At 34.4% G+C, this 11694-nt stretch overlaps 1 protein-coding gene across 1 annotated transcript; it reads left to right on the top strand.

Annotated features, from left to right (window-relative positions):
* Positions 1–1458: 1458 nt before the first annotated feature.
* Positions 1459–9920, top strand: LOC120356270 (beta-1,4-N-acetylgalactosaminyltransferase bre-4-like; the record flags this gene model as incomplete). Its single annotated transcript, XM_039445182.1, has 2 exons — positions 1459–1710; positions 9683–9920. Coding segments are annotated over 2 exons (490 nt in total), but the record flags the coding sequence as incomplete, so codon positions are not given.
* Positions 9921–11694: the final 1774 nt, after the last annotated feature.

Raw genomic sequence — 11694 nt, 5'->3', positions numbered from 1 at the left:
AAAACTGCTCTATTTCCAAATTATTAATAGTGAAATTTCAAAAATAAATTTTTTCACTACTGAAAATTTTAGTCCAATCATATTATGTCCGAAATGAAGAAACTAGAAGTTTTTAATTTGGAAGGATGAAACACAGATTCAGAAACTAATAAAACTAGTAGTTCTGTGAACAGTAGACCTCATCCACAAGTATCTGATGTCACCTGCTTAAAATGTTAAAAACTCAGTTCACGTTTGAATTTGTATTCCACCCAGTTCCGTGATAATATTTTCAAAACTATAATTGTATAATTACTTTTCCATCTTCTTGGATTATTTTATGCCTATGAACATTTGGATGGTTACCATTTCATTGCCCAATAAGGTACATCAAGCAAGCAATCAATCTGTGTATTGGTTCGTTCCCAGTCCCCGTATAAAGTCTTTCCCTATCATACTTCAGCACTGTGGCGAGTAAATGGCACCTAAAGACTAAACCATGCTCGGTTGATACTGCAACTCTGTGGAGTGATGGGGAGAAAGTTTTGAAATGCATAGGTCATTCACTGACACCATCATAAGGGGTGCAGTAAAAAACTGACACTGTTGTAATTTTTACAACTGCGCGACTGCCGGAAGGTTAATATTAAATAGATATTTTCTGCAACTTGAGTCTACGCACAGGTTTTACCTTGAAGGCTACTCCTCAAACATAGATGATGTCTGCATGTATTCTTCTTGTTAATATTCAATTCAATTTATTAATGTCAACAAAAAATCAATATACAATTCATACTTACAAACATAAATATAAATTCTTCATAAAATAATGAATATTTACATAAAATATCATATTCTAAATAATATTGTTGCATCCCTCTTTAAGCAAAGCTTGTGATGAGGGATGGTGTATCTCTAGAATGTTGGATAGCATAAGATACTAATATACATCGTAATATTAATAACATAATATTAGATTTTATAATTTTACATTACAATATCAAGAAAAAAGAAAATTCCATTCTCTTATGCTATTTTCATACAAATGTTGCTCTTGTAATCAGTATAGGCCAAATTGAGATTCAACTATATGTTCTACATCAAAGATAAAGATCATCAATATTTAAAAATAAAACAACAAATTCTGTTCTGCTTGTTATACTAAGTAAGATATGTATTTGAAGAAAAGAATTGATATTTACAAACAGATTTGAGAAATAAATCAAAATTAGTCTTCATTTTGTCTCCCTAATAAGTAGTGACGAAGATACTGTCTAAAAGTTTTGAAAGTGAAAGAATAATAAATAACAAAAAATATGTATCAAACTTGTATGTGTGTGTGTGTGTGTGTGTGTGTGTGTGGTGTGTGTGTGTGTGTGTGTGGTGTGTGTGTGTGTGTGTGTGTGAAATGAATAAATTTTATGTAATTTCTTTCATGGTGAATAAATTGATTTGAATTTGTTTTGTGTTGGTTGACAGTGGGTCCGTTCAAGCCGGCCAAAGAAGCGCCGCCCACACTGGATGAGCTGGAACGCGAGCTGGCGTTGGCGGGCGCGCTGCCCGCGTTCGGCGGTCAATGGCAGCCGGCCACGTGTCGGTCGCGCGACCGAGTCGCCCTCATCATTCCCTACCGCGACCGCGCCGCGCACCTCCGCGTCTTCCTCAAGAACATGCATCCCTTTCTGCAGCGACAGCAGATCAGCTATGGCATTTTCATCGTTGAACAGGCTGGTGAGTGCACAACAATACTAGAAGGATTTTTCAGTAATATCCAAATTAAATGAAGAAAGACACGCTATATCATCATAACCCATGGTTCTAGAAAGATCTGAACTATAGTGTTTTCAGTAATATCCAAGTAAATGAAGAAAGACACACTCTATCATCATAACCCATGGTACTAGAAGGATCTAAACTATAGTGTGTACAGTAATATCCAAGTAAATGAAAAAAAAAAACACTATCATCATAACCCATGGATGGTTCTAGAAGGATCTAAACTATAGTGTGTTCAGTAATATCCAAAGTAAATGAAGAAAGACACACTCTATCATCATAACCCATGGTTCTAGAAGGATCTAAACTATAGTGTGTTCAGTAATATCCAAAGTAAATGAAGAAAGACACACTCTATCATCATAACCCATGGTTCTAGAAGGATCTAAACTATCGTGTGTTCAGTAATATCCAAAGTAAATGAAGAAAGACACACTCTATCATCATAACCATGGTTCTAGAAGGATCTAAACTATAGTGTGTTCAGTAATATCAAAGTAAATGAAGAAAGACACACTCTATCATCATAACCCATGGTTCTAGAAGGATCTAAACTATAGTGTGTTCAGTAATATCCAAAGCAAATGAAGAAAGACACACTCTATCATCATAACCCATGGTTCTAGAAGGATCTAAACTATAGTGTGTTCAGTAATATCCAAAGCAAATGAAGAAAGACACACTCTATCATCATAACCCATGGTTCTAGAAGGATCTAAACTATAGTGTGTTCAGTAATATCCAAAGTAATGAAGAAAGACACACTCTATCATCATAACCCATGGTTCTAGAAGGATCTAAACTATCGTGTGTTCAGTAATATCCAAAGTAAATGAAGAAAGACACACTCTATCATCATAACCCATGTTCTAGAAGGATCTAAACTATAGTGTGTTAAGTAATATCCAAAGTAAATGAAGAAAGACACACTCTATCATCATAACCCATGGTTCTTGAAGGATCTAAACTATAGTGTGTTAAGTAATATCCAAAGTAAATGAAGAAATACACACTCTATCATCATAACCCATGGTTCTAGAAGGATCTAAACTATAGTGTGTTCAGTAATATCCAAAGTAAATGAAGAAATCTAAACTATCGTGTGTTCAGTAATATCCAAAGTAAATGAAGAAAGACACACTCTATCATCATAACCCATGGTTCTAGAAGGATCTAAACTATAGTGTGTTCAGTAATATCCAAAGTAATGAAGAAAGACACACTCTATCATCATAACCATGGTTCTAGAAGGATCTTAACTATCGTGTGTTCAGTAATATCCAAAGTAAATGAAGAAAGACACACTCTATCATCATAACCCATGGTTCTAGAAGGATCTAAACTATCGTGTGTTCAGTAATATCCAAAGTAAATGAAGAAAGACACACTCTATCATCATAACCCATGGTTCTAGAAGGATCTAAACTATCGTGTGTTCAGTAATATCCAAAGTAATGAAGAAAGACACACTCTATCATCATAACCCATGGTTCTAGAAGGATCTAAACTATAGTGTGTTCAGTAATATCCAAAGTAAATGAAGAAGACACACTCTATCATCATAACCCATGGTTCTAGAAGGATCTAAACTATCGTGTGTTCAGTAATATCCAAAGTAGATGAAGAAAGACACACTCTATCATCATAACCCATGGTTCTAGAAGGATCTAAACTATAGTGTGTTCAGTAATATCCAAGTAAATGAAGAAAGACACACTCTATCATCATAACCCATGGTTCTAGAAGGATCTAAACTATAGTGTGTTCAGTAATATCCAAAGTAAATGAAGAAAGACACACTCTATCATCATAACCCATGGTTCTAGAAGGATCTAAACTATAGTGTGTTCAGTAATATCCAAAGCAAATGAAGAAAGACACGCTCTATCATCATAACCCATGGTTCTAGAAGGATCTAAACTATCGTGTGTTCAGTAATATCCAAAGTAAATGAAGAAAGACACACTCTATCATCATAACCCATGGTTCTAGAAGGATCTAAACTATCGTGTGTTCAGTATATCCAAAGTAAATGAAGAAAGACACGCTATATCATCATAACCCATGGTTCTAGAAGGATCTAAACTATCGTGTGTTCAGTAATATCCAAAGTAAATGAAGAAGACACACTCTATCATCATAACCCATGGTTCTAGAAGGATCTAAACTATAGTGTGTTCAGTAATATCCAAAGTAAATGAAGAAAGACACACTCTATCATCATAACCCATGGTTCTAGAAGGATCTAAACTATAGTGTGTTCAGTAATATCCAAAGTAAATGAAGAAAGACACACTCTATCATCATACCCATGGTTCTAGAAAGATCTGAACTATAGTGTTTTCAGTAAAATCCAAAGTAAATGAAGAAAGACACACTCTATCATCATAACCCATGTTCTAGAAGGTTCTAATCTTCCTTGGATTCCACCTGTTTCCAATGTCAGTCTAGAACGATAGTAATTATAACTTGCTCTGTCTATAAAATGTTGTGAATCAGATACGAATGGTTTTTATTGGGTGAAAAATTGACGAAAATATGGATATTTTTAGACTTGATACAAAGATAAGAGATTGCAAAAGTATAAATAGATAGGACAGTCAACACAATACAAGAGTACCAATCGCTCGTGATTTATCTATCTTATTCTAATATCATCATGATTGCAATTTGAACTTTCACATGGCTGCTCTAAATATAGCAAACAATCTGAGCAAATTACTGGAGCCTGTGGGTTCTAATCTTCCTCAGACTCCACCTGTTTCCAATGTCAGTCTAGAACGATAGTAGTTATAACTTCCTCTGTCAATAAAATGTTGTGAATCAGAAACGAATGGTTTTTATTGGGTGAAAAATTGACGAAAATATGGATATTTTTAGACTTGATACAAAGATAGATTGACAAAAGTATAATAGATAGAGCCTGTGGGTTCTAATCTTCCTTAGATTCCACCTGTTTCCAATGTCAGTCTAGAACGATAGTAGTTATAACTTGCTCTGTCTATAAAATGTTGTGAATTGGATACAAATGGTTTTGATTGGGTGAAAAGTTGACGAAAATATGGATATTTTTAGACTTGATACAAATATAAGAGATTGACAAAAGTATAAATAGATAGAGCCTGTGGGTTCTAATCTTCCTTAGATTCCACCTGTTTCCAATGTCAGTCTAGAACGATAGTAGTATAACTTCCTCTGTCTATAAAATGTTGTGAATTGGATACGAATGGTTTTGATTGGGTGAAAAATTGACGAAAATATGGATATTTTTAGACTTGATACAAATATAAGAGATTGCAAAAGTATAATAGATAGAGCCTGTGGGTTCTAATCTTCCTTAGATTCCACCTGTTTCCAATGTCAGTCTAGAACGATAGTATTATAACTTGCTCTGTCTATAAAATGTTGTGAATTAGATACGAATGGTTTTGATTGGGTGAAAAATTGACGAAAATATGGATATTTTTAGACTTGATACAAAGATAAGAGATTGCAAAAGTATAAATAGATAGAGCCTGTGGGTTCTAATCTTCCTTAGATTCCACCTGTTTCCAATGTCAGTCTAGAACGATAGTATTTATAACTTCCTCTGTCTATAAAATGTGGTGAATCAGATACGATTGGTTTTTATTAGGTGAAAAATTGACGAAAATATGGATAGTTTTAGACTTGATACAAAGATAAGAGATTGCAAAAGTATAAATAGATAGAGCCTGTGGGCTCTAATCTTCCTTAGGTTCCACCTGTTTCCAATGTCAGTCTAGAACGATAGTAATTATAACTTGCTCTGTCTATAAAATGTTGTGAATTAGATACGAATGGTTTTGATTGGGTGAAAAATTGACGAAAATATGAATATTTTTAGACTTGATACGAACATAAGAAATTGACAAAAGTAAAAATATGCTTGTATCTATACTTTTTAATACATAAGTTTGTGAATAATTAAATAAAAACACACATATGTTGTCAAATTTCAAGTTTGTTGTCAAATTTAGTTTGTGAATAAATTTAGTACTGATCCCGTTTCTATTATTTTCAGCAATTTGTTTGAATTTGAAAGGAATAAGCTTGAAAGCTTAGGATGCCATCAGTCACACACTTATCTAGTAGGTAACATTCATTATGTTGCAAATTGTAACAAAAAATTTCTGTCGTAATAATTCTCTGTCGTTTTCAATGGTGAAACATAATAATTTGAACTCACTCAGTTATTCTTATGTGAAGCTCGTGTCGTTTTAACAGTGCTAACTAAATGTCTCTCATTAAGAAATAGCTTTTGGACACGTCATATCAATGTTCTAACTTTTCTCATTGTCTTTTGTATTTTGAAGAAAATCAGTCGTTGTAAATAGCGTTATTACTAAACTAATGATTGTAAATTATTTTAAATTTGTTGCTTTGTACGTTATTCAAATCTCAACTTGTGGCTTGTTTATTGTCGATGTTTCTAGCTTTAAGACTATTATCATATCAAAATAGTTGGTATTATAGAATAATTTAGTCTTCTCCACTTGATCCTGGTGGGGTTATAGGATTTTACTATATTTGAATGTTTTTCTGTTTATTTTTGTTTTCATGTACTTGTATGTATTCTCCTATTTTTCGGTTATTTAATTACATAGGCTAGTTGAACAAAAACAATATAAGAACTGTTACTACCCTTTTATTCACCTTTTTATAAAAGGGTACTAAAAGTTTTGATATTGTTTTTATTTGAATCAAGTAGCTCATATAAGCATAGTGATTTCAGTTGAACTTATTATTTGTTCAATGTTTGATTCCATTACGAACTGCTTGTTAAATAATCACTTTGAACAATTAATTACGACATAGCAGCCAGGTATTTATATAAATAAAAGCTATTAGCTTCTACTTACATTAGTGTAGCGCTTTCGGACACTGGACAAGCGCTACACTAAAGTAAGTAGAAGCTAATAGCTTTTATTTATATAAATACCTGACTGCTATGTCGTAATTAATTGTTCAAAGTGATTATTATTTGTATCCTTAGTTTTTCATGTATGCATTATTGTTTGAATTTGAAAGGAATAAGCTTGAAAGCTTAGGATGCCATCAGTCACACACTTATCTAGTAGGTAACATTCATTATGTTGCAAATTGTAACAAAAAATTTCTGTCGTAATAATTCTCTGTCGTTTTCAATGGTGAAACATAATAATTTGAACTCACTCAGTTATTCTTATGTGAAGCTCGTGTCGTTTTAACAGTGCTAACTAAATGTCTCTCATCAAGAAATAGCTTTTGGACACGTCATATCAATGTTCTAACTTTTCTCATTGTCTTTTGTATTTTGAAGAGAATCAGTCGTTGTAAATAGCGTTATTACTAAACTAATGATTGTAAATTATTTTAAATTGGTGGCTTTGTACGTTATTTAAATCTCAACTTGTGGCTTGTTTATTGTCGATGTTTCTAGCTTGCAGACTATTATCATATCAAACTAGTTGTTATTATAGAATAATTTAGTCTTCTCCACTTGATCCTGGAGGGCTTATAGGATTTTCCTATATTTGAATGTTTTTCTGTTTATTTTTGTTTTCATGTACTTTGTATGTATTCTCCTATTTTTCGGTTATTTAATTACATAGGCTAGTTGAACAAAAACAATATAAGAACTGTTACTACCCTTTTATTCACCTTTTTATAAAAGGGTACTAAAAGTTTTGATATTGTTTTTATTTGAATCAAGTAGCCCATATAAGCATAGTGATTTCAGTTGAACTTATTATTTGTTCAATGTTTGATTCCATTACGAACTGCTTGTTAAATAATCACTTTGAACAATTAATTACGACATAGCAGCCAGGTATTTATATAAATAAAAGCTATTAGCTTCTACTTACATTAGTGTAGCGCTTTCGGACACTGGACAAGCGCTACACTAAAGTAAGTAGAAGCTAATAGCTTTTATTTATATAAATACCTGACTGCTATGTCGTAATTAATTGTTCAAAGTGATTATTATTTGTATCCTTAGTTTTTCATGTATGCGTTATTGTTCAATTCAAAAATTTCCAATGTACGTTCTCTGGATTTACCGATCCATAAACTAGGCAAATTATTCTTATATATTAGGCTACTGTTTCAATTCTTATTTTTTTTCCTTGTTTTCTACGTTGATTTATTAATCATTAATGCGTTCATTTGTTAGATCAGTTAAAAAATGGAATATCAACACCCGGTTGCACGAAAGTCAACTTCCAACCCCGATCAAATGCCACGATAGTGTTGAAGGTTTCTATCTCGGCTGTCGAGCAATCAACTATCTTGTGTGGAGTCTACCTCAGAGGCCCATTTCACTTTTCATGACGATTTTACGTATCATGTGTCCGTCCATATTATATTCTATCTACCTATATTTTAAAAATAGTCATTTATTTATTTATTCATTGAAACATACACTATCATTCTCAACTATGAATGATTGGGAGATGAAAAACAGGCTTAACGCCCAAATGTTCCTTACCTAAATTTAGATAGAAATTGTCCAAAAATAGGTTATGTTCACACTTTATGAATTTTGTCCAATTAAAGAACAGTTTAATTACTATGATAAACTTAATAGCATTAATATCATATTAATTTTTATCTTTAAAGCAGCGTTGAAAATGGTAAAGTTTCCTTAAATTCAAGTTTTTTTTCAACTTTTGAGTTAAATAGGCGTTTTTTAAAACTTTAATTCAAGTAAACTTGAATTAAAGTACTTGAATTAAAGTTTTCACAACCTCAAAAGTATATAATCATAAAGTAAACAATCTATTTAATCTCAAAGTTTTCTTCTTCATCTGCATTATTATTTTATTTAGTTGTTTTTATACATTCTACATTGACTTACAACTGTTTTTATCTCATTTTCCGATTTGTTTGTTGGATTGTACCTTCAAGATTCAAGTTGAATCCAAAAGTCAAACATGTTCAACATGTAAAAAACTTGAAGAAGAGTCTACATTGGTATAGTGTTTTTACTTTCCTTGCCCTAGCCTTGCCCTATAGGTAAGGAAAGTATTGCTTTCCGAAAAAAATTAAGGTACCCAAATTTCTCAATTTCTATACGTTTCAAGGCCCCTGAGTCCAAAAAAGTGGTTTTTGGGTTTTGGTCTGTATGTGTGTGTGTGTGTGTGTGTGTGTCTGTGTGTCTGTGTGCACGATATCTCATCTCCCAATTAACGGAATGACTTGAATTTGGAACTTAAGGTCCTCACAATATAAGATCCGAGATCCGACACGAACAATTTCGATCAAATGCAATTCAAGATGGCGGCTAAAATAGCGAAAATGTTGTCAAAAACAGGGTTTTTCACGATTTTCTCGAAAACGGCTTCAACGATTTTGATTAAATTTATACCTAAAATAGTCATTGATGAGCTCTATCAACTGCCACAAGTCCCATATCTGTAAACATTTCAGGAGCTCCGCCCCATCCATGCAAAATTTGATTTTAGATTCCCAAAATCAGGCTTCAGATACAATTTGAACAAAAAATTTCAAGCGGAAAAGATTGAGCATGAAAATCTCTACAATCAATGTTCAGTAACATGTTCACCTAAAATTGAAAATTAGATCGAAATTCGTGAAAATGCGATTATTCAGTTGCAAATTGTTGGCAACTCACTGTTAAATCATCCACTATGAATAGATAGCAAACCTCGTGTGTCTCCAGCGTTATTGTTGTCCTGTCACCAGCTGGCTCAAATCTTTGAATAGTAGACTTGAGATGCGCGTGAACACTAGCGTCAGTTTCGTAACGAGAAGGAAAGTTGTGTGAGTGCGCCACACCAGATTTTTAAATTTCTGTTCTTGTAAACTTGACTGCAAGTTTTCAAAATACATTCATTTTGCATAAACGACAAGAAAACTTGAATTCGAGGTAACCAATGTAAACGCCCCTGATTTATTTGCGCAGGTGACGGCCCATTCAACAGAGCTATGCTGATGAACGTGGGGGCCGTGGAGGCGCAGGCCCTGGGCCGGGGGCGGGGTGGGGGCGGTGGCTTCGATTGCTACATATTCCACGACATCGACCTGCTGCCTGAAGACGACCGCAACATTTACAACTGTCCTGACCAGCCCCGCCATATGTCGGTCGCCATTGACGTTCTACAGTACAGGTACTGCATTCACTTCATTTTTCACCGAGCGAAGTGAGGTCTAAGATTCAAGTCGACCGTTTTATTTATTTATTTCATTGGCAATTACAGATCATAATTATAATATGATTGGGAGAAGACAACAGGCATAGCCCAAAACTGTCTTCTCCCAAATTTTTACAAATAAAAGTTTCAAAAAAGAATAAGGTTAAGATTTCACTTTCACTTTAAAAAGTCCAATTTCCACTTCAAAACTAATGACTAAACTAAAAAAATTTAAAATTTTGAAGTTTTGCATTTCTCTTTATGTATGTATGTATGTTCCGCATTTACGGTGAAACGCGGCAACAGATTCTCATGAAATTTGACAGGAATGGTCGTTTTTGAATTGCGCGTCGATGTATATGTAAGGTTTTTCAAAAATTTTGCATTTTAATGATAATAGGGCGCCCGGCCACCCTCGACTCAGCCTCTTGACCCACATTTGTGCCTGGAGTTCCACCCATCTCTGGTCTCTTGGGTTTTTCTTTTTGCCTCTCCGAAACTGCCCTGATGGAGGTGATCTCGTGGGTTTAAAGGCAAGGCAACTTCTGTAGTTGCCTTGGGGTCCCTTTTAGTCACCTCCTACGACAAGCAGGGATACTGTGGGTGAATTCTGGTTTTCAACACATTCTTGAGTACGATGTTCGACTTGAAGCTCCCCCAACCCACAGGGGGCATTATGTTTGATACTACATATCACGGTATTTAGATGAAAACGGTAGGGGTCGTGAAATGTGTGCGCAGTGGCCAGCCAGCTAGATTGCGTCATCGCCACCAACCGAGGTTTTTAACACCTATTGGCAATTTATGAAACTTACTAGCCGTCAGGCTCGCTTCGCTCGCCATATCCGTCTAGCCAGGTGGCTCCGCCCCCTGGACCCCCGACTGGATCGTCCATGAATGAGATCAGCAGGCTCGCTTCGCTCGCCTGCATTTTTCATTTGAGCATTTTTATCATATGTTAGGACAATCCAGTCGGGGGTCCAGACTAAACGGATATGGCGAGCGAAGCGAGCCTGACGGCTAGTAATATAATATTCCCAGGATTGAAGTAGCAGTGCCCAATAAATTTTTCCGCAATAAATGCATTTAAATCTTCAACTTGGTACCAACCTAACAAAGTCAACTCAACTTAATGCCAACCTGACAAAATTATTAATTTAGTTAGTTAAATTATTATTATATTATATTATATTATATTATATTATATTATATTATATATAACAAAATTATTAGTTAACAACTGTTTCGAAGGTACTCTATCTAGATTATTGTTCTATAGTAACATATGCTATGGAAATTTTAATTATAATTAAGAGATTGGAAGAAGAAGAATATACATGCTAAAAGACGAACTTTAAACCCTTAAAAACAACCCTTAGAGTTAAAATATTGCCAAAAGATTTCTTAGTGCGCCTCTAAAGGGCCAACTGAACATACCTACCAAATTTGAACGTTTTTGGTACAGTAGATTTTTAGTTCTGAGAGTGAGTGAGTGAGTCAGTCAGTCAGTCAGTCAGTCAGTCAGTGAGTGAGTGCCATTTCGCTTTATATATAGATTTGTTAAAAACAGATGATTGGATGAAATGACGTCAGCTACACCGGAAATTTAGCAGAAACATGCGCGTGACACCTACCGTCTTCTTCTATATACCGTGCTACATATGACTGTGTAATGGGGCCTCATGACTGTGTAATGGGGCCTCATGACTGATTTCCTGACAATTATTGACAACAGACTGTCATATGCGGACATATTCAGCTGTATTCCCACATACCAGTAGAC

Source organism: Nilaparvata lugens, unplaced genomic scaffold (genome assembly GCF_014356525.2).
Source record: "Nilaparvata lugens isolate BPH unplaced genomic scaffold, ASM1435652v1 scaffold6345, whole genome shotgun sequence".
Classification (NCBI taxonomy): Eukaryota; Metazoa; Arthropoda; class Insecta; order Hemiptera; family Delphacidae; genus Nilaparvata; species Nilaparvata lugens.
Note: the sequence above shows the minus strand (reverse complement) of the source record. Positions and strands in the feature narration are given on the sequence as shown.